The sequence below is a fragment of the Lonchura striata genome, chromosome 5 (genome assembly GCF_050655825.1).
Source record: "Lonchura striata isolate lonStrDom1 chromosome 5, ASM5065582v1, whole genome shotgun sequence".
NCBI lineage: Eukaryota > Metazoa > Chordata > Aves > Passeriformes > Estrildidae > Lonchura > Lonchura striata.
Window position 1 is genome coordinate 58,606,447 of NC_140707.1, and position 24,200 is coordinate 58,630,646.

The window sequence follows — 24,200 nt, forward strand, 5'->3', positions numbered from 1 at the left end:
TTGGATTGCCTTCCCACTCTATCCTCTTAAGTTATTCACCCATTTCTGTTAAAGTTCAGAACTGCTTTCAGAATAGGTAGGCAAATGAATCATAAATGAGGCAAGAGATACATCTGGTTTGCTAGTTCCACAGGAAAAAAAATCAGCTTACCTGAAACCAGGAATGGGGAAAATTTGTTTATAAATACTTGCAGGTATTCTCTCTCTTGTGTAAAATGTTTCTGTAAAAAACTTTCTGTCGTTTGGACTTTCTCCTTCTGCTCATCTCCCTTGAGCTCTGTAGTCTGATTTTTAGAATTGGTCTCACAGTGCTGAAGTCTGATGATTACTTCTTATCCTCAGTGGGACTATTTATTTTTTAAAATTTTATTTTTGGGTATGGGTAGAACATGAACTAAAACTTTTACCTGTTTTCTCCTTTTCATGTTTTGAAATTGGACAGGAAGTTTCCCAAGTCAGTCATCTAGCCATTTAAACTAAGTCAGAAATTCCATGTTGTTTTGAGTTAGCCATGTAATACAGGAATCTGAGGACAAAATTAGCATAATAGGAGAGTCAAATATGACCATAATTTTATGTATTGCAAATAATAAGCTTTTCTGTCTTTTAAAATTAAAAGGCAGTTTTTATTTAAACAGATAAAACTTACTTTGTGGTTTCAACATGTTCGAGAAAATATTTTTAAGCATTTCTAAGTTTACAAATAGTCAGAACTTCAAACAAATTCACAACATCTAGATTAAAATTCTTTCAAGCTCATTTAATATATTTACTTACATTTATTGGGTTTTATTAACAGAAGTGTTACTCCCTAGAAAATTAGTCCTAAGATCATCCAGTTGTACAATTTCTTATGACAAGTGTGTATTTTCAGCAGAATCTGGGGCTGTAGCTAACAAAGAATCCTGTATGATTTATATGACCAGTAACAATCCCAACAGCAGAAGCTGGTTTTTAAATTTGGAAATTTCTACTCTCTGTAGGAATTCAGAGAACAGACCTAGTTAAAGTTGTTTATTTATATCCAATGTCTTCTTTTGCATATCCAAGAATAATTTCTTTGAAATAAGCAAATTATTTTCAATCCTGTATATTAGGAACTACTGCACTATAAAAAAGGTGTAAATGTTAATTCTCAAGATAATCTCATTTCAGTGTACTGTTTCTGTTCAGTTTGTTATGGTTTCTTTTCCCCTTTGAGATAACATCTTAATTGATAAAGCTTGGCAGGATTTTATTTAGAAAATTCCACCATTTTTGAAGATTTATAATATATCTGCCTGCATAACTATCCTTTTAACCTGTCTGTATAGCAAAGTCATTAAATATTCGTGCTGGTACATAGGGGGTTTTTCTCTTCCAAGAGACTTACACTCTCAAATCGCACTTAGTTAAACTTTCTGTGGTTGGATACTTATCTGTTACAAAAATATTATTGGTTCACTGATTTTTATCCTGTTATGATAATTGGATAACTGATGACCTGATTTTCTTGTGTGAAGCATATGGCTCTCCTTTTAAGCAAGCAACTGCAGTTAGAATGTGTTCTGTTACAGTCTAGTACCAGAAGGTAATGCAAAGTTAGCCAAATAGAAATACAGAAGTTTCTCAAGAAGCAGCAATGAAACATCCCTTAAAGCTGGCAAAGCAGAATAAAATATATTGACAAGCATAAATAGTTGAATGTTTTTTGGTAAGAGGTTTGGCCATTTTATTGCCAGAGCTTAAAGGCATTTGTAACTGAATAGTGCAATATAGCTGACTAGTGCAATATAGTCATATTGCTGGAGAATAAGTGAGAGCTTCTTTCTGAACATGTAAATGGAATATTGCACATGGAAGGCATTTCCTGCCCAGATGCTATGTTGTTAAATGGTTAGATTCTTTCATTTTTACCTAAGCTCTCTGGATATTGCAAGCATTAATTTGTATTTATCAGCTGTTGAATTTGCCGATACAAAAGCTGCCTATACATTTTGCTCAATCTGTATTATGTCTTTATATTATTATATTATGGCCTTTTGGAATTGCGGGTCTCTGTGGAAAGATCTGCATCATACTGGTGTTACTAATATAGGCAGTGGAGAATTTTTAAAAATCTATTTCTGAGCTTTGTTTTGTAGACACAGTTAGAGATCCTGGGAAGGAATTGAAGGGGAGTGAAATAGAATATGCTGTTTTTTGGAAGAAATTCAAGTGAAATACTCTTTTTGGGTAGGAAATCAGATCTTTGCCTTGCAGAGTCACATGAAGACTTGTTCTCAGCCACTGCATGAAGACACATTTGGTGGACATCTGAAAGTTGGTTTAGCTCAGATTGCTGCTATGGAAATCACCCGGGGGAACCACAGGGACAACAAAGCTGTGATCCGGTATTTGCCTTGGCTTTACCATCCTCCTTCAGCAATGCAACAAGGGTGAGAGCACTTTTACACAAAATGGAATACTAAAATGAGTTGAAAATCTTCACAAAATTGTTTTTATTGCCAGATTCCATAGATAAGACCCACAGCAGGAAATGGTGGCAGTAGGACATTGAAACAGCTGCTCAGCAGCTCCCTGATCCTTCACTGAGGAGTTTGTTGATATCATATTTAAAGTACATGCCAAAGGGATAGTGGAGGTAACTCCAGGGGCTTGACTGGAGTAACTCTGGAAATTAACTTGATTCTTGGTCTAGGTGCAGACAGTGAAAAGCACACAGGCACTTGATCAGTTGTAGTATTACAGATAATATTTTCTGAATTATAGACAATTAAACGGGAAATGGTCTTTGAAATAATGGAATACAAGTGAGTGAGAACTTTAAAGTGTAGCCTACTGGTGTATGATAAGCTACTAAGTTCACCTGGCTAAAGTTAAATGAGAGAAATCCTGCTCAAGACGTTTTTTGTCCCTTTTCACTGAGAGACATCCTGATGTACAGTGTTTTATTTTCTAAGAAAAAGCAGAGTACTGTCCTTTGTGTTACAGTGACAACAAATGACTTGTTTTGAGTGTAGGCAACAGGACTATGTTACAACAGACCTGTGTTCCTGTCCCAGCTTTGTCCCAGACTACCTGTCCAGGATTCTGGGGACTAAGCTGTTTAGGCTCCAGTCCTTTTAGATATATCTGCATGTGCATTTATGTGGAGCATATCTGCTTTTGGAAATAATGGAGCGCTTAAATCCTTGCACTTTAGTTTCTTATATGTAAAAAAAAGGAACATGTGTTTTGAATTAAAAATAATGAGTTACTTTAGGATTCTGTAGGCACTTGAGGAAGAGCATTGTATCAAATTTTATTAAAAACCAAAAATTAATGGAATACCTCTTGGGTAATATGAATCTTTGACAATGACATCAAATTAGAAACCAAAACCAGCAGGGAGAATGGCCTAGTAAATAGTAATTTATTGATGGAATAACAATTTCTTTTTCCTGTGCCTATGAAATCAAATAAGTATTTAGACAGGGTTTGGAAGCAGCAAAGGGATGGACAAGATGTCACCAGTAAAGGGCTTTTCCTTTTTAGATTATCTAGGCTTACTTTGTAATTAGACATTGCACTAGACCGTGGACAAATACTTAACTGTCACAAAAAAGCATAGTCCCTACCCTCAAAAACACAATCCAAATATGCAGGGAAATGCTCAAGAACAGAAATTAACTCCATGTTACCAGTGGAGAGGTGGAACACGGTGGAGGTAAGGCAGCTGTATGGTGTCCAGGGGAATTGAGAAGAGCATTTCCATTTGGGCAATCCTTTTCATCTGATATCTGTGTAAAAATATCATTCTATATGGAAGCAATGAATCTGTGAATGTTTTAACCTTTTATAGACACTGTTTCTTACACCCACCAAATAGGTTCTATTGGACTTGTATATGGTATGTCAAGGCCACCAAGTTCTGTGTGGTTGGAATCTTCCCATGAGCTGTACAATGATCTGTGTCACCAGCACACTGACACTGCATCTGCCAAATGTGCATAAGGAGACTCCATATTTTGGGGAAAGCCAGAAAACTTAGTATCATTGTAAAATCTGCTCTTTCTTGACAGGCCCAAAGAGTTCATAGAATGTGTCTCACACATTCGTTTGCTGTCCTGGCTACTTCTGGGGTCTCTGACACACAATGTTGTCTGTCCAAATTCTCCATCATCTTGCATGCCTATTCCACTGGATGCAGGTTCACAAATTGCTGACCACCTTATTGTTATTCTGATTGGGTTTCCAGAGCAATCAAAGGTAAGGGATTATCTGTTTTAAGTAGAGATGTGTTTTGTATTGGCCTTTTTGCAAATATTTATTTTTAGTAAGATAAAAGGAGGGGTAAAAGCTTAATAAAACCCAGGACCCAAGGAAAGAAATCCCTGTAGTTTTTCTTACATGCCTAGAAGACTGATGAAATTAGTACACTTAAGTTTGAGGTTTGGCTGAACACAGGAGTGATGAAAGAAAAACTGAATTCCAAATTGAAGCTTTAGCAATGACCATCTCTGTAGCAAATATCTCAGATAGTTATTTATTCTTTTTATATATTTGCATTGTTATAGCATGGAAGTAATTTTATGATGAAAATAATTACAAATGGTGATGATTCAAGCACAACTTTTTTCTTCAAGTTTTCAGGACAAGAAGAGTTATTACAGATTATAAGATATTTGTGACAGTAGTTTAACATAAATATAGCAGTAGGCTTACACCAACCAGGTTTTTATTAGTGACAGAAGTGGAATGATCACACATTCTACATTTATCTTATACATAAAACACACACATTTATCTTACACATAAAATCCTCCTTTATTTCCCTCCACCCAGCCAAGATGCTGCTGCTTCCCATCCAGTTCTTTGGCCTTTTTTTGATCTTTCAAATACCTCTTTCCAGTTACCAAGCAACCATTGCAATGTTTGGTGCAGTTATACTGCCACAGAGCATGAATCCCTCTTGCACTTGCAAACTGAGAAAGCATCTCTGACCAGAAGCATCTTTCTTGTAATGAAGTGGTTAATGTCCAGCAGTCCTGGAGGCTCAGACTGTGATAGATAACAAGGATTAGCAAGGAGCCATGCCTCAGTACGCAAAATTAATTCTCTTTCCTTGACTGTTTCCTTGTGATCATGAACAGTCCCAGCAAAGCATAAATGGATGACAGATTAACCAAACAGATGTAAAATCATGTATTTTGTACAATAACTGTCCTTTCAGGTTCTGAAGTGGAGTCATTTGTGCCAGTGCTTTCAGGCCTTCCACAGATTGCCGTGGAGATTTCCATTAAGAAAGTTTCCGAAATAGTCCTAAATACCTGTTTTGCAAAACTAACTTTCTTTTAAAGGGACTGGCCTTAATGCCAGGCACTTAGGTGACATGGGAACATATTTACAAATGCAGTTTTTACAAATATAAACCCGTTTTTTAAACATGGAAAAGATGTTGTCAGGTTCCTAATGGGAGGGAAACACGGGAAAGTGAGGGTCAAAACTGCACAGTGGGACACATGACAAAGGGAATGAAAGCCTCTGCACTGTATCCCAATACAGTTATTTAAATAAACATTTTCTTCTATTTTCTGTTTCTACAGACTTCTGTTCTGCACATGTGTTCCCTGTTCCATGCATTTATATTTGCTCAGCTCTGGACAGTGTATTGTGAACAAACAGCGGTAGCTCCGACAGTCCAGAATCAGAACGAATTTAGCTTTACAGCAATCCTCACAGCCCTGGAGTTCTGGAGCCGAGTGACACCGAGCATCCTGCAGCTAATGGCACATAACAAAGTGGTAAGTCAGGTGCTGCAGACAGATTTAGTACAGCTTAAACTCAGAGGAGGATTGGCTCTGTTTCAGTGGAATATAACAGACTATGAATAGTCATAAAGTGACTGATGCTTTTGAGAAATTAAAGGGATAGCTAATTAGTAGTGATTTAACCTCACAGTGGGCCTGAAACAGGATCTAGCCAGAATCTACCTGAAACAGCATCAAGAGCTTGAGTTGCTACTTGTTGGATTAAGAGCTCCTTGGATCACATCTCATTTTGTATATATTTCTGCGCTTAACTGTGGTCTGTGGTTTTATCTGACTCTGCCTTACAGCACAAATGAACTGTTCTAGATAATTCTTTGAATATCCATTTGGTTATTTTTTACCATGTGATGGTGAAAAACCACTCAACTGCCAACAATTGGCCACCCATAATTCACGGGTTATTAATCAGAAATAAGCTACATAAATATCTCTTGAAACATGTTTGAGTAACGAATCACTGGAAGGAGGCATCTCTAGAGATAAGATTTAAAAGGGAAATGTTCACTGTGTCCAGAAATCATCCATACCATTTGCTTGGAAATAGCCTTTGAATGTTTGTTTATTGCAAATACTCTCTTCTGTTGGAGCAACTTTGTACAGTAAGAACTCAGAAGGCTTCCAGCAGCTCTCTCATTGCTGCTCCTTTGCTTACCCTTGACTGATGATTCTCTGTGTCTGCAGGCTTAGGGTTAAGAGCTTCTTTCTGATGGGCAAGGCCTATTGTGTTTCCTGCATTCCGGATAGTCGTGACAGGTCAAAACTTTTCAACTGAGATGTTCACAAGTAGTTCTGGCTCTGGAGAGCCTTATGTTAGCTTTGAGTGGGAAAAATTTTTATACATGGCCCATTCCTCTTAAGTTAGGTTTTAAGGTTTGGGTTTTAAAGGTTTGCTGCTACCAAGGTTTTCATTCCTGGTTTGTTTGGGTTTTATTTTTTCTTTTTAAATGTAGATCTGCAATGTGTATGGAAATTGTTTTATATAATTGTCCTTTCCCCATGTGAAACATCTTCCATCTCAGGCAGGTCTTGCCCTTGCCCTTTTAATTGTAATTGCATGGGCTGCAATTGAAAGTCTTAGCCAATTATTATTTCCTATGTCTTGTCCATATCAGATGAGAACCATCTGAAGCTGTCCCTAGATGATATTTTAGCCTCTGACATGGTGGGGTCTCTCACAAGCCATTGCTGGGAACAGTAGTTCAGGAAGCTCCATTTGAAGGAACAGGAGGTGTGCATTGTGTTTCCAACCAGCCAGTTGTTTAGTCAGACACAAAAGCCTCTTGTCAAGCCCTAGGACAAGAATATGACTGGGAAGTCCCAAATTCCATTCCTTTCTCTGAAAGTATTATGTATCTTTAGAGCCATAGTTATTCAGCTCTCTGCATCAGCTCTTGCTCTGTGAAATGTAGATAATAATACCTGCCTGTCTCACAGGGGTGTTGTAAGGTTAGTTAGTTAGTTTGTGAAGCACTTTGAAGATGAAAAAGCACAACATAAAAGCTGAGTTTATTATTATCAAGGGGAATTGACATGTAGTTTAGACAGGCACTGTAAATAGTCGTCGCTGGCTCAGGATGTTTGTCTTGTACCTGTGAATTTACACAATATAAAACATAAAAAGCTGTCTGCTACCAAATAACTGATAGTTGCATCTGTCATACATTATGATACAAAATGGAAGAATTACAGACTAGCTGTCAGTTCAAAACAATAAATAGTCTTTTGATGGGGGATAAAAAGATGGGTTTTGTGAGCATGTTAATTTTCAATGATTAAATAAATAAAAATACCAATTTCTGACACTCAGATTGATGAGAGTTGCATAGCAAAGACATAAAAAACTGTTCATTATGTCTGAAAAGAACAAAGCCAAAGACAACTTGTTTTGATGTGTGGTAAGAATTAAAATACATCAAGGGTTGAAATACTTAACAGATAGATGTTACCACATTGGGGTAAAGCTATATAAAGAAGAACATTCCATATGTGCTCATGTAATATTTAATCTTGTGTGTCAGTGGTTAATAAACTGTCTAGCAAATACAGGAAGAGCCTTCTTATGGGCTCATCTTACTACATTGTTATGCTGGATATTAATTTGATTTTATGCTTGATTTTTCTTTTCTAAGATGGTGGAAATGGTGTGCCTGCATGTGATCAGTTTAATGGAGGCTTTACAAGAATGCAACTCTACTATTTTTGTAAAGGTAGGCATACCATACCATGAATATTTATTAAACGATATTGTCTGATTATTCTGATTTGTAAATGTATTGTCCTGTGCTTTTCCTCCCACTCAAAAAAAGAGAGAGTGGAAAAAACTGAGGTTGAATGTTAATGCCACAATATACCCTAGCAGAGCATACAAAAAAATAAAATCCTTGGTAAGAAGACCAGACCAAAATCTCAAATTCAAGTTCTCCTGATTTTTTTTTAAGTTAACATCTAATCTACTTCCTTTTTCTGTTGCCACTAATGTCAGTAATGATCTTATTCCTCTAATAGACAAAACTAATGTCACTGACTTTCAGAACCTCTAGCTACTGCCTGAATTTTCAGCTGTTCTGTATCTTTTAATCATGATAGGTCTTTTGCAGATCTCCTCTGTGTTCTGAGCCTCACATGGATAACTTTTTGCTACAGTGGTTTTCTTGTTATTAAATGTATAGGAATTGTTTCTTTGGAAATCCATAGTCAGTCTTCCATTGGTTATCACAGTGTTTGCAGAAGGGTTGAGGTAGTCTCACAAGCATTAATCAATTTTACTATCCTTTTTTATATTTTCCCAGTGCAAGAGAGTTTCCACATAAGTAGTTAAGGTTAATATAGTTCTTCTGTTGCCATAAAGGAAATTTCTGACTGTTGCTTTACTCCAGTCTTTTATGATCAAGCAAGAATTGAAAATAAAGTAGCTAAAATTGAAGGTCTTTATGTCAACATGAAAGTATTCACACTCATTGTGAAAATACAGATTTGTAATGGCTTGATTCACTACAGAAATTCTGTCACTAAGGGATGTTAAAGTGATTATGGCTCTGTCTGAAAGACATATGGGCTTCTCTTTTATCCAGTGCAGGATGTTCAGAATTTGACAAAGATGAAGAGTGGCTTTAAAGCTGTGAAAAGAGAGGCCTTTAGGGCCAAATCCTTGTCACAAATCAAATGAATGCTTTCAGTGGGTTATGTTTGAGAGCATATATCAATAAAATGCTAAATCAGATTAAAAGGACACTGTTGTTACTATAAAATCAAGCTCATAAAACTGTGGAACTCTGAGTAAAGGTGCTGAGCTTTTATGTTTAGTGGGTAGGAGATGGAAGAGGAGAATTTGGGTGACCAAATCCCCTTTACTCAGCCCTAAAGTGAAATCCTGCATGAAAAATATACATGCATAACAGTAGTATAGGATTCCAGATTAATATATTTTTTCTGAACTGATTGGAAAAAATATTTATTGTAGATCTGAAAAATAAGTGCTATGATTTAGAGACTTACTGTATGTTTGAAGTCGTTCAGAGATGCAGTGGTGCAAAGCTTATTCCCACAGGAGCCAGTGAGTGGCTTCTCTAATCTAAAAAATCAGCTTTGAGATGGTCTCTTCTTCAGCAAGTGTGAAATAAAATGCAAGTGTTGAATTTTTCTCCTGCTTTTCTGTGTCAGAGAAACTGGGAAAGAGGCCGTACCAGGTTAGGCATTGGTTTGGAGACCAGTACCTTGCTGGTCACATCTTTGACCATCAGATGTATCTCTGAGGAACTTGGGACCCTACAGTAAAGACAAGAACAGCTCAAGGCTTTTTTGCAGAGACCCTAGGGTTTTGGGCAGCCCCAGCAGCTGCTGTGTAGCTTTTTAGAGAGCTGGGAAGGCAGCAGACTGGGAGAGCCAGAACAGCACCATGACCAGCCTGTTCTACACCCTGTTTTCTCCTTAAAAATTAAACTGGAATCAATATAGTTCTGTTGAAAATATAAACTCAAAATTTGGTAGTGTCTGACAGCACTCTGTTCTTCCAGCTGTTCTTTCTGACTAGTGTTTTGTATTCTTCCTTTGTGAAGAAGAGGCTGGCTGAGGATTAGTTAACAAAACTCAAGTGCTTCCATAAAAATGTCTTCTTGTGTGACTTATCTATCTGGCAGCTGTAGCACCAGAGGGTTTGCTTGCTTGTGTGTGCAGCAGAATGTTCATTTACTTAAATATGTCCAGACTCTGCAAGACAGAACTAGTGCTGGAGGACAAAGATCTGTATCTGACCTTAGATTTGTCCAGAAGAGGTATTGATAAAAGCTAGTTTCCATTACTGCCCTTTACAGTCAGTATTTTTGGACATGATTCATCTTGATCTATTTTAGATGCTTTCTTTGGGACAAGATGAACTGAATGTGAAGTGCTTGATTCTCTCAGCTGACTGTAAAAGTTATCCAGTGAATTGGTCAGATGAAGAGGGGTGCCCTAAGTTTTCTACCTGGCTTCCCTTCTTGCTTGATGTACTTCTGACACCAGTCCTGCCAGCACTGGCTAACTGCATAGGAACTCCATCAGTGCCAGATGAACTTATCAGTGATGTTTTGTTGGTGGCAGTGGGATGTGGAGCATGGCCTCTCAGACCTGTTCCCTCTCACCAAAAACACACATAGGGATTGTGGTCACTGCATCTTATTGAGCAGTTCATTAGTGTGAGAGCCCATGGAAGGATGTACAGAGCTCACACATCTGCTGCATCTGGCTGTGTTCCAGCTGTTTTGGCATTAATCTGTCTGTAAATGCTGAGGTTTGACTATGGTTCTTCATGTGATAGACTAAGTAATGAATCCTGACAGAGTTGCATATGATTCTCCACCAAAAGAGCATTGAAATTGAAACAATTATCATTCCTTGCACAAGGGAAACAGCATTTTATCTAATGTTGTCAATAGTGATTAGGTTTAACTAGCAGCTCCTAGTAGCATAATTGGCAAATTGCAAATTTTAATGCCATTTGGAGGAACATTTTAGAACGGTAACCTCAGTGGTTAAATTAATATTGAAAAACATGAATACTTTTGCTAGAAATGCTTCTCTGGCTTTCATAAGGTTGTCATGTTACACTTTCTCAGAAGTAAGTTCCCTGAAGAGCAGGAGCCTGAAATACATATCACTCCAGTCCAATCACAGCTGACAAATTTATACCTCACCATGCAAAATGTTTAGTCTGTTTACTCCAATATTACTCACCTGCACATACAGAAACACCCCTACAAGGAAAGTAATAAGTGACTTCCTGTAACAAGTTTTATTCTGTATTTTCATTGTTGCCTTAAACAGGATATCAGTAAATGCTACTGGTGATGCATCAAGCTACAGAAAAGGGAAATTGGCTTTTTTACATCTGAGAGTTACCTTCTCCAAGTACTTAAAATAACCACATTTTCAGATTTGTGGTTCAGACCATGCCAATTCAAATGGCTGAATGCATTAGATGTATCCTTCTGTGTCTCACAGTAACAGTAGCATGTTTACAGTCACCTGTATAATAACAAAATGTGCCTCTTCTTGCAGCTCATACCAATGTGGTTGCCAATGATACAGTCAAACCTAAAGGTAAGTTGTTTCTAGTACCTTATCCTTTTATTGTTAATATTATACATTTCTGTAAATTCTGGAAATAAGATGTGTGAAAATAGCTTATGCAGTTGAGATGAATCACTGAAGTGTGAGCATAGATAGAACATCACTTGCTGAGACTCGTGCCCTCTAGTCAGTACTGTTCTTCTTTCCCCCTCTGGAACATTTTCCTCTACCCAGGTTCTGCATTGGGGCCTTTCCTCTCTATTTACTGAGATTGGTTATTCCCAGAGCTGTGGTTTTCTTACTGCCTTGGGCTTGAGTGTTCCCTGATAATTCAGGGCTGGGACTCTTGACTCAGGAGATTGATTTGGGTTCTAAGGAAGATATTGTGGACCTATTTGCTTGGGTAAAACTACCATCTGGCCCCCTTTGTAAGGGAGAGCAAGGTGGTGTAGTGTGCTTTGTGAGTCAAGAGATTTTTGGTGAAGAGAAGTTTTGGAGTTGGTCTCAATATGGAGTTGTGTCTGTAAACACATTTGCCTTCCATGGCAACACCACAGGGCAGGATGTGGAAGAAAGAAATTTGACATGGGGCAGTGTAAGAAACTTCCCAGCCAACAAACCAATTCCCTTCACATTGCTACGTTATTGTACCTATTAAAGGTAAGAAACTAAATGTTTTGCATTGTTTCTACAGCATTTATCTGCTGGACTTCAGCTCCGCCTCCAAGCCATCCAGAGCAATGTCAACCACCACAGCCTGAGGATGTTACAGGGGTCAGGACAAATGAACAACAGCTCATCTGTGCTCCGCAAGTGGCTGCAGTGTACCCAGTTTAAAATGGCTCAAGTAGAAATTCAGTCATCAGAAGCTGCGTCTCAATTTTACCCTTTATGATTCATGTAATTTGTTCCAGAATACTCGTTTTTTAGCCTAGCAATAACAGGGTTAGAGCTGTAAGAGACCTTTTGTATAAATCCATATACAGAGTATATACTGTATCTACACTTTTTAGCATAGGACAGATTGAGAGAAAGCTTATGATGGGTGAAGCTAAGAGCCTGCTCCTGCCAGTTTATAGTAACAGCTACTCAGGATCAACAGGTTCTAGGTCTGCTTTCATGAACATGGATTGGACTCAAATCTATCATATTGTACATATCTCTCTGATCATTGAAATAACTTGTTCTTAAATGTTCCTTTACATTATTTTTGAAGCCAAAACAAAAATCACTTTTCTTTAACTTCTATTTTTTTTAAAAATAGAATTGTGGGTATTCAAACATGGAAGTGCTATGTTGCTATTTTTTGACAAATACAAAAGAAAATAGGGTTTTTAGGAACCTTTATATAAGTTTTTAGGGGGGAGGTTTTGTTGTGTTTTTTTTTTTTTTTTTAGATTCACAGCTGGCAATGCAATAAAATCTGTCACTATAAAACAGTGATGCTCTAATGAGCCTTTTTGTCATCATCTTCTGGGAAAACAGCAGCTTGTAAGGAGAGTTGTTATGAAGTGCACTTAGAAATTAGGTTGTTAAACTGTGCCAATTAATTTGTGGTTTTTTCAGTACATTTTCCAAAACTGCCAGGTCTGATTTATTATTTTTTGAAATACTGCTTTTACTTCACTGATTCTCTGCTGCTCTTCTTTGTAGGTTTCATAGAAGCCTCTTTAATTTTGTGACTACTCTGTTGTATTCTTCTGTTGATACTTGTATCCAGTGCAATTAAAAAGATATCCCAAATCTATTCTTATTGACGTCTACAGAATTTATGTTGCAAACTTCAAGAGGAGCATGATTGGACTTGAACTTTTGTATAATGATACTTACAAATCCCAGCATTTGTATATTGTTGCATACATGATGTTTAATAACAGATGGATTTTAATATCATTAGGGGACTCAGCCAAAGCCCATTGGAATCTAAAGAGAATCAATTAACTCAGTGGATTTAACATAAAATCTTGCAAGCATAATGATTTACCACCTCTTGTAATAAATACTTAAATCTGTGCAATTCCAGTTGTATTTTCTGTATTTATTCTGTAATGCACTGATTAGAAAAATAACAAAACATTAAGTTATATAGTGGAATGGTATTAAATTCCTAGTCTTTGTTACCACTCTCACAATCTGCCTGAGTATGTTTGAGGTTTTGTGAAGGATCAGTATTCCCTCAATGCATTTACTAAAATAAAAATGGAAATGTTTGCAGATATGCTATTAAAGTATGATTATGCTTTACAAAACCAATAAAAATAAAACCAACCAATGAAACAAAGAAAAAAAAGTAAAGCATGTGCTAGCTTGCTTAAAATAAGCCCCTCTGTGTGCTTTCAGTGGAAAGAAATGGATTTGGCTATTCTAAAACTGAAAGCAACCTAAAATGATCTACATGGAGGCTGGGGATGAAAAAACAGTAGGGATAAAGGGAATGAGAGAGACACTCCCACTGAGTCAAGATTCAGAGTGGACCCCCCTTACCAAAGTGAGCCCTAGATGTGACCAACAGTTTTTGGCCTAAAGGTTTTAACAGCACTAAATTAATAGCCTAATTTAAACAATTTAACAAAGTATTCTATAAACACACCAACTCCCTTAGAAACCTATCTTACTACACCTAACATAATTAAGAATCTAAGAGAGAACATTCACAGTACACTTATTGCAGCACATTCCACACTCCCATGAACACTAATGTACTACTCACTGTGTACATACTAAAAACTATGTACAAGGTCCCTGTGAACCCAGACTCCATCAGCAGCACCTGCTTAGAGGGTGGTGGCCTAAGGAGCCTTTCTGACATCATAGTGTGGCCTGAGGAGGAGCAGGGAGGGGGTGCACCAGGAACGCATGCTCTTGAGCTTGGAGTAGACTTTTATCAACTATTAACCATCTTCTTGCATCCTTCTTTCATGCAGGATCTTACCTCTTGGGACTCTTAGCTCTCATCTCATGTTTATTCCCCATACTGTGTGGATTAATATACAGGTACTTCAGAGCATGATTTCCTTAAGGGTTTATGGGATTTTCTCCATAGTGATTCCCTGTAGGCACTTCCTTGCTCATCTGCGGAATGCTGGTGGTTGAGACATGCTTTGTTGATTTTGGGATCCCTTCCTTTCACCCCAAGGTCTGTCACTCCCTACTACAGCATGGGTGCAGTACCATGCTGAGTGATAGGAAGTTGGAACTTTGGGCAAACGGGAGTTGTGGTCTGTGTTTTCAGTGGGACCCACTCCTTCCATCCCTCAAGTGTGTCTTCTTCAGTCTTGTGCCTGCCTCAGAGGTGATACCTTAGCTAGGTAACCACATTAATGGGGGGCTCAGATGTAAGGGTTGAGGTCACCCTACGGAAACGAAAGTGCTGTTGGGCCCCTGCAAGTGGGACATGTAGGAGAGAGATTTTTGTATTTTGATGTGCTGTAATCTGGTGAGTCTGAAAGACAACTGAAAGACAAGGAGAGGGAGGGAATTTGAGGCCCTCGGGTGTGAGGTGGGTGAGCTCAGATGGGTGCGATGGGAATTGTGGAAACCTAAAGGATGGAGAGATGATTTGCAGAAGAGCAGAGCCTGAGAAAGCTTGTTGTTAAAACTCACTGATGGAAAGGAGAATCTCTGATCAGGCATCTCAGTGGATAATGCATGGAGGCAACATGGTGAAAGCTTTTTCCCTGCCTAGCAAAATCTGCTGCAAAGCATCTATGTTCAGACTGGCAAAATTCAAAAAGAATGCAAATACAGTGGTGTGGAATTATTAAAGTTAAGCACAAGCCAAAGACAGACCTGCTCAAGCTGGATCTTTAAACAGTTTAGCACTGTGGTAATTGAGATTTGGTTTCAGCTCTGGGTTTAGAGATAAAAGTTGGTCACAGAAACTACTCCCATGTTTCAACATAGGATTTAGTGTGTATCTGTCACTGATTATAATTAATATGGTTCTTATGGAGCTGTTATGCCTAGGCAAATTAGGACTGCAAGTTACTAAGAAGCTGCTTTAGTGGGATATAGTCTGGAAGATGATAGGACCAATGATTAGGGGCGTTTGACTAATAACAACAAATAACTTGGGGCTTGACCAGATATGTGTGGTTTAAAACTTCAGGAAAATCTTTGAAGTGCACTCTAGGGATCTTCAGAAGAACAGAAATCTGCATTAGTATTTTTCTAAAGCACTGTGAAATATATCTTTACAGTGCCTGAGGTCAATATACAACTCAAATGAGTCACTCACATTATCTCTCTGAAATAGCCCAGAGCAGCAATTCTTTATATTCTGTAGGAAGATTAGGAAGTAAATAACATTTGGTGTTCCCTGAAAATGCTACCAAACAGCAGTGGCAAATCTCTGCTCTGCCCCGCTCCCAGCACGGCTGTGTCCCTGGGTGTGTGTCAGCAGGAGCAGAATCCATCCTCTGCAGGATCACAGAGACCTGCCATTTAGGAGCAGTGTTTAGTCTTCTGTTGCAATAAGCTGCTTAAATCAACGCTTGTTACCAGGCCTGACCTAGTAAAAGAGTTAATTTAGTGTGTGCTGAACTGTGAAATTCTCAGCAAGAAGGGACACTTTGGATGAAGCAATGGTTAAACCCCCACTACTGCTGGGTTACATAACCGTGTCCTGAGCGCGAGGTTAATGTCTGCATGGGCATCTCAAAGGGCTTTCCTCTGCCTCTGGAGAAAACCACGGCCTGAGCTACACGCAGGGTCACACAAACAAAGGCTTTCACAGCACATCAGTTGCTACCTTCATACATGCTTTATCTTATACGTAATGTTTCTGCAACATGTCGTTTGAGCCGTGGCAGTTCAAAGGCCTAAAAGCACAGTTGGTTTTCTGGCTTTGTTTTGCATGCTATGACAGCATCCGATGTGTTCTAGGACTGACGAACGCTTTGAGATGGAAGATGTCTCTGAACTCTGGCCTGCAAAGCCTCCTTTCAAGCTGGATGAAGATTACCAGAGCCCAGGGCTGTTTGTCTTTGCTAGCATGTCCTGGAAAAGAGTTCTGCAGCCAAGAATCCTGTGCTATTCCCCCAGCTGCACGCAGCTCTGGGAGAGTTCTATCCATGGTTTTTCTTGTTGCCTCTTTATGTGACTCTTAGACAAAGCTGAAGTCTATTTTTTTTCAACAGGATCTGAATCTTGACTGCATAACAGATGCTTAGTCTATGATGTGGGTCTTCAGTCTGCCTGAAGCCAGGCAGAGGCAACAGCACTATGGTTTGTTGGGCTTGATGCAAATTTGAAAAGAAGGACTCTGCATTTGTCACTTGGTTTCTAACTCTGAATTATTATATTCACTCTCCCTGCTGAGCACAATTTCAGCTGGAGTCTGAGCATCAAGTGACAGCAGTGAGAATAGCCATCGAAGGGGAAGAGGTCCTGATGCTCCCCAGCTGCAAAGTGATCAGGAAGAGAACCTCAATCCACCTTGGCACTGGTCTTTCCAGGGTTTGCTGATGGGGAGTCAGTGGCCACCATTGAAAATGCCTCAGGCCAAAGAACAGACAAGGAGTCCTGGCCTGCCTGGTGACCCACAGTGCCTTAGTCCTGCAGCTGTGGACTGAGGGCTCCAGCTATCACTGTGTGTGATTTGTGAATCATAAGGTGTACAAGGAGCAGGAGACTGTGAAGAGCTGGCAAAGCTTGGGAAGAGTGGCTCGCTTCTTATCCGTACTTACAGAGTGTTAACATGGAAAAGTGGAACCCATGACTCAGTCAATGTAGACTAGAAGTCTACATTGTGAGTTATTTTACAGTATTTTGCTGGATTTGATAGATACCAGAGGGCCTTCAGCCAACTGGCAAGCAGCCTTCAGTGCAGTGCCCCAGGTAACCTGATCTGACACTGCATTTAACTGCATTTGATGCTCCCCATCAAACCTGATAAGTCATGGCTGTGAGCTGAGGGGCTCTTAAGTTTGACAGACACCATGTAATGCTAGGTCAATTTTTTTCAAGGTATAATTCATTGACTGGAAAACATAACTGTTATGGTTGTTCTGCAACTTTAAATCCTTTCAGAAAGGCACAGTAGCATGCCTGTGAAGTTTGACACACAGAATAAAAATTTTATAGGTAACAGGCTTTATAGACAGATTAGCTTTTGTGGCAGCTCCACTACTTTTGGATGACGCCAAATTGATTGCAGTGAAGTACTTTACAAAAGGTTTGCTACACCTGTGAATCCTTGTCATGCAGGAAAGTATCAGTAAAACAGAATACAAAGGACCATCACTAAAAGAAATAAATTGTTTCTTGAAACTGCTAACAAAATCCTATGTACAAGTGTTGATTTGTGATATCCAAAGCAAGTACAAAGTGCAGTTTTACTGAATTCTACAGAGTGGCACAATTGGTTCCTGTTAGGGATCAAACCCCTATGTATAGCTCAGAAGGAGCAAGGATTGATACGATGAAGTGACCACAGCAGTAAGTGTTCCAGGTGCTTGTGGATTCCAGGGAGGTATCACATTACACTGCTAAACTGATGCAGCCGTGATTTGATCTTTCTCCAGATAAATTTATTCAACACCAAGTGTTGCCATCATTGTGCAGTCGGGCCAACAATGGAGGTTTTCTTCTGAGTCATGTGTGTGTGGCACATTTGTTCCCCTGTTCTTGCCTCTTGCTTTACTCTGACCACACACAGCTCAGAGCTCAGTGTTTTCCTAAATCATCTTAGTCCTCCAGGAGCTACAGCTTGACTCTTGCTCAGGAAATGCTGTTAAGTGTACCTGACCAAAGCATTTTCCAAGCCTTTCATTAATAAAATCATGCTATTGGCATTTTCTTCCCTGTGATCACTCCCCTGAAGACACCGATGTTGTTCAAATGTCAGATGTTTATCTGCTCTGTGTGTCACTGAATAACAGTAGCACAGACATGTTTCCAAGCTTTCCTTGGAAGAATGTTAGAGGACCAAATTATTTTACCAACTAATTTTCCTAGGCCAGCCTTTAAATTTAAAATAGTTTATTTCCTTTCCCTTGCACCAAACCCTCTATCAGTCCCAACATCTCTGCCTGGATCCCAGTGAGAACTTTCTCAGCTCATCTCTAATGATTGTTTAAGTTCCATTAAGGGTTGTGAGGGTAATAAAGACTATACAAGCCAGGAAGAAGATATGCTTCCTACTGATTATATGAAATCCAACCTATGCATTCACAGATTTACAGATAAAAATTTCCACATAGAGACTAGCTTTTTACTGCAGAACCTTTTCTGCAGTAATATTTATCTGTTTCATTATAATTACTTCAGTATTTTTTAACATTTCTGTCAAAATTAATTGCAGCTGATTCACCTAACGTGTACTAATTTGCAAATTAATTCTATTAACTGAATTAGGCTTAACTGATCGGTGTTGTCCAATTGTTCATCTGACTCACCCATCCACAGACAGGAGGAGTAGCCTCAATGGGTTATTGTTCTGTTCCCTTTGAATCACAAACCAGCTGCTAGTTTTCCCAGCTGTGAGGCTGAGCTCAAACATTAGGGCAGCTGAAGATGCTTTACTCCAAATGAGAGGATTAGATGCAGGGAATTTAATGCTGCCTCAAGTGTCACAAGGCAGTGCAGAATGACATGGCTTGGAAACCACAGCAGTGTTTCAAGGCTCTGTTTCCTGTGTACTGTGACATCTATCCTGTGCCTCACAGTGAGTGTTACAGGGCTGCTCAGAACGTGTAAAGGAGAGCAGGACAAACAACCAGGCCCCTTTATGGCCTCCATTGGTGGAGCAGCCTCAAGTATGACATCATGATGCTCCCTCACAGTTCAAAACAATAAGAGATTTGATGAGATTTTGTTCTCCCTCACCTCCTCATGAATGCACAGTGCATGGCATGTAGAGATGTGAAGACTTAAGGAGGAGCTGTTCCTGCCCTGTTCCTGGTTGTGAGTAGGAAAGGTCACACTAAGATGCTTTGGGACGTGTAGGTGGACCCGTGCCAGTCTGAGGCTTCACTGAACCACTTTTCCAGCAGATAAACCTGGATCTTAAATTTTAGCCAGAAGTTAGTTTTCAGGTAAGTGATAGCATCTTGGAGTATTTAGAATGCAGCTCTAGTAAAGGGTAGTTCCAGAGATTAGGAAATGAACCTTTAATATTGGGACCTTTATATCCCTTGCAACTAGTTTTACTCTTTGCCATGGGAGAGCCACTTTGGCTGGTACCTGGAGCAGAGGGAAACACAGCAGGCACCTCAAATACATCTCTATAATTTGAGTTGAGGTTAGAGCTAAATCTAAGAGGCTAAAAGGCTCTTGTCATTATTCCAGTGCAAAAGGAACAGCTGATCTGGGTCACAGACAATGTGAAGGATCCTGGCATCATTGAATAAAAACCCTAAATATGATTTATCTTAGTTTCTCTAAGCCAACAGCATCTTACCTAAGCTGTGACATGCTTCTGAAGTGGATCCAAATCTTATATGTCCTCCTAAGTCCACCCTTAGCAATCTCAGTAAAATATTAATTTTCAATGCTGCTGTCATATGAAAAGCTGAAAGTACCAGTGAAGTGTATTGATTTTTAAAAGTGAAAATTGAGTCTTGAGGGAGTGTGGCTGGCTCAGAGGGCTGTGCAGTGCACTGATGAGCCTGACAGCCATTGCTGTCTCCAGAAGAGGATGGTGGCCCGTGGCTGTAGAATGTTCCTCACTTCTGGCACACTCTCAGGGGGTACAAGCCTTGACCTGTAGAGTTTTCTGGGCACTCATTTCAAAGGGAGCAGGCACTTGAGAATCATTGCAATTCTGGGCTAAACACCTTCAGTTCTTGATACTTAGATCTTTGTTTGTTTGTTTGTTTTAGAGGGTGTTCTGTTGCTGAAAATTTCTCTTTAAGAGCCTTAATAGATATGGATAACAATTTAAGAACTGCATAAAAGAAAAGATATTTTCATCATTGAGAAAATTGATTTACAATTTTCAAGATAGGAAATGTATTTCAAATTCAATGATTGCTTCTCTTGCTTAGTATGTTTAAGCAACATCAACAAAGCTCAAAAAAAATGAAGGAGTGATTCCCCAAAGTGTCTTTCAAAATAACATCTTTTTCTGCTCTGAATACTGCAGAAGCTTCTCAGAACAACTTTTTAATTAAAACAACAAAATGTGCTACTCACCACAGAACTGAAGTGGCCTCCTCTTTGCCTTCTAAATGGGAATTATGATTTCAGCTCCTTCATCACCACTTCTACTAAGCAAGAATCAAAAGCAATCAAGTCTGAAAGACCATAACAATCTCAGATTAATACAATCAGCCTGCCAGTAGGGAGTCTTCTTCCTTTTTTTCTTTGTATAAAAATAGCAAATAATAATGCCAAGTAGGTCCTTTTTATTTTATTTTATTTTTAAAATTTTTACTGCTACTTGCTTCACACAATTAAATGCTTGGAAGAAAGATACAGCAACTGCAGCTATTATGGTGAAACTTTAGATGAATGTACTTGTCAGAATATAAATGAAATCCTATATCACTTTGCTCATTTTGTTTTGTTTTCCCCATCCTAAATGAAATTACACAGAATTAAATTTTTGAAGCATGACCATTGCACAGAGAATTATTCAGCTAAGATCTGGCCACCTGCAAGAGGTTCTCTCCTCCCTCCCCTTAAGCTTGTTATTTATTGTCTCTGTTACTAATTAGGTTTCCTGACTTAAACTTAGTTTGCAGATGATGGATTTTAAAGAATATTGTAAGGGACAGGACATCAAGGTCAATATTTGAAATTGGCAGAGAAGTAACCTTCAGAGGTCTCAAGCTCTGTGATAGCCCAGGACAGGGAGAGGCTGTGAGCTGAGTGGACACTCTTGTTAGTGGCTTTTGTTGGGGTTCTTTTTAAGCTTCTTTTTTTTTTTTTTTTTTTTTTGAGGTTTTCTGGTTTGGTTTGGTTTGTTTTTTGTTTGTTTTGTTTTTTTCTTTTTTCAACCTTAAATCACAGCATGCAGCAAATAGCACTTCTGGTAGTGACACTGTAGTTATGAAAGTTAAAAGCCTTACTCATTAAAAGCAGCACCTGGTGTGTGAAGGGCTTCCCTAGGCATCTGGGAAATGCTTCCAGGGTGGAAAACCAATATATTTTCTTGCAATCTGAAGGTTAACTGACAAGGAGCACAAGGGAGAGGGAAGCACTATAAGCATTTTAGATAAACATTAACTGCTTTATTTCTGACTGAGAATTTAGAAAGGAGCTTTGCAGGGCTGAATGGAGAGAGTCATAATTGGATCCATGGCTAATTCTGCAGCAGTGAGGTGCAGGAACAGCTAATCTTTCATATGTATAAAATGGAAAATTCCACTTCAGTCCAGTTCTGGTGCTAGATCTACTTTAAATAGCTATTTTCTCCTCCATTAGACCTAATGACTTCATTACAGTCTCTTGCAATGTAAGGCACTGCTTGGAGCAAATAGGGTGATTGGAGTAAAGTCCTCCACTGGTTTCAGGTTCAGGGCACCCTCTCAGGAGCAGAGTTTCATCATTTGGCCTGTAGGGCTGGAAGCCTAAGGGGAGTATTCTCCAAGAATGAGCCCAGGGTGAAAGAGCAAAAATTATTTTAGACTACATGTACTTTTGGTGGAGTCTCTCTTTCCTAGAGATCTGAACTGTCGTTCAGACAGTTTCCTTCCCTGACAGTTTCCTTCCCTCACTGATGTGGTTGTGCCAGAATTTCTCTTCTTTGACTTCTACAGTGCTTTTCCTTTTGACATGACAAACTGAGGCTCTAACTTGTGATCAGCCCAGAACTGCTCAGGCAGTTGGACCAGATAATGATTGAAGGTCCCTTCAAACAGAAATAATGTATTGTATTGTATTGTATTGTATTGTATTGTATTGTATTGTATTCTACTCTATTCTAGATCCAGGGTGCCATATCCAGGGCTGGGAATCTGTGATGATTGTTGCTGGAGGTTTTTTCAGCATCAGCTGCTATAAGACTTCTTCCTATGAAGTGCAAGTCACTAGGACTAGAGTCTTGAGAATCTGCCCTAAGACATCTACTAAGTTGTAATAGTTATGACTCATTCATGTACAAAGCTACAGCCAGGATGACAATCTGAAACAAACTTGGAATCACCATTCAGCTGGTTTACAGAATATTCCAGTAACTCATGCAGTACTGACAGAACAACCCAGGTATTTCAGGGGGATTTTGCTCCATACTTGCTGGTGATATCTTGGTATTTATCTATGCAAAGTCTCTATTTTTCACACTGAGATTAAGTGGACGGAATCACTCATTTCAATCACTGTTACATTAGTAATAATCCAGCTCTCCCCAGCAGGTTGATTAGGTACCCTGGGTAAGACAGCTGTAGGATCTGCTGTGACAGGAGAGACTGACTGCTGAAACACTGCTGTCCATGGAGCAGTGGCATTTTCATTTGGGAAATGTCAGCAGTGGGTGAGATGGAAAGGATGTGTTTGAGAGCTTAGAAGCCAATGATGGGACACGCTTCTTGCTACAAGAGAAAGCAGAGGACTTGGAGTAATTGTTTTTATTCCAAGTCACTGCTCTTTATTGGATTAGCCAAGCTAAAATCCCCTCTAAACTAATGCTCAGGAAAAAAAAATATGTAATTAAAGAAATAATATTTATGTAATGAAATTTGTTTGTCCTCAAATTATCTGATCTCCTTTGCTGTCACAGAGAGTCATATTTTAAAATGTGCATACTTTGATACTACATTCAATTCCAGCATATACAGCTTTAAGTTGTCACTGAAGTACTGAAACAACCATTTAATGCTTTTGTGAGGCAAATTAAATAAGGGACTTGTATAGATCTGCTCTGTAATATATAGAGGAAAATAGGAAAAAATGGTTTAATCTGTGGTATTCATTGAGATACAGTGATTACTCTTACTCTAGTAATTGTCAGCACCAAATGACCTTCATGGGAATGCCCTGGGATAGGACATAGAGAAGAAAGGTCTGACTTCCATCTTCTTGGTCCCAGACTAGCACCAGTCTTAGACAAAGCATCCATGTCTCAACTCCTTTGTCATAGTGCATGGGAGGTAAGACTGGCCTCCCCCAGAGCAATTTTATGAAAATGAGGTTTTTATTTGTAAAGCCCTCGGAGAACTGTCAAAGGAACTTGCCCACCCCTTGCCTCTGTGTAAAGATCTGTGCACAAAAGATGGTTCAAAAGGAATTTGGAGACCCCAAGAGGCGGAGATCTGAGGTAGCTATGGGGTTTCAATGGGTCAGTGGAGAAAATTCCATATGGACCAGTAAGCAAAACAAATAAAGCCAAAACAAGCAACTGTTTGGCAGTTTTTAGTAGATTCCAGTACTCTAGAGAGGATATTACCCATTCAACAAAGAGAGAAACTTTTTCTGGAAGTGATACCTGACCTTGAGGGTGTATCAAATAAAATGAAAAAGTAGATTAGCTCAAATCACATGGGGCAGAGGTATTTAATTTATTGAACCTCTACATACTGCATCGTGTTTTGAAATTTAGAAGTGAACTTACAGTCTAGATTGAATCTGACTGTACTTCATGCCAAAGAAGACTGATTATAGCCTAAGAAGGACAGTTTGATATGTTTTCATAACAATATTTTGTTGGTGTTAATAGGCAGCCAAATGCCAAACAGAAGTTAATTGAAGCAACAGACAGGGAAGACCTGAAGTTTGGCTGGGAAATCCCTAATGAGCAAAATACAAATTGTGCATCACTGTCAGTGATAAAGACTCATAAACATTTCTTGATTGCAATATTTCTTCCTCTTATGAAGAAAAGAGAAAAGAAAAGAGATGTTCTTAAATTTAAACAAAGGGGGAAATTGGGAAAGAAAGGTCTTTGTAATAAAAAAGCAGAAGGAGGAAGCATGACAGGCT

The 24,200-nt window shown here is 38.9% G+C and overlaps 2 protein-coding genes across 20 annotated transcripts in view; one reads left to right on the forward strand and one right to left on the reverse strand.

Annotated features, from left to right (window-relative positions):
- Positions 1-13,555, forward strand: part of UNC79 (unc-79 subunit of NALCN channel complex) — a 106,632-nt gene extending 93,077 nt beyond the window's left edge. For all 19 annotated transcript variants that reach the window (XM_085580653.1, XM_085580665.1, XM_021541307.4 and 16 more), the window contains 6 exons: positions 2,242-2,417; positions 4,044-4,230; positions 5,568-5,765; positions 7,922-7,999; positions 11,328-11,369; positions 12,034-13,555. In XM_085580653.1, coding sequence (XP_085436779.1) covers positions 2,242-2,417; positions 4,044-4,230; positions 5,568-5,765; positions 7,922-7,999; positions 11,328-11,369; positions 12,034-12,234 — 882 coding nt within the window. In that variant the 3' untranslated portion in view covers positions 12,235-13,555. The remainder of the gene's footprint in view (positions 1-2,241; positions 2,418-4,043; positions 4,231-5,567; positions 5,766-7,921; positions 8,000-11,327; positions 11,370-12,033) is intronic.
- PRIMA1 (proline rich membrane anchor 1) overlaps positions 4,225-24,200 on the reverse strand; it is an 83,417-nt gene continuing 63,441 nt past the window's right edge. The window contains exon 4 of the mRNA XM_085580666.1: positions 4,225-5,022. Within this exon, the coding sequence (XP_085436792.1) occupies positions 4,770-5,022 (253 nt within the window). The 3' untranslated portion in view covers positions 4,225-4,769. The remainder of the gene's footprint in view (positions 5,023-24,200) is intronic.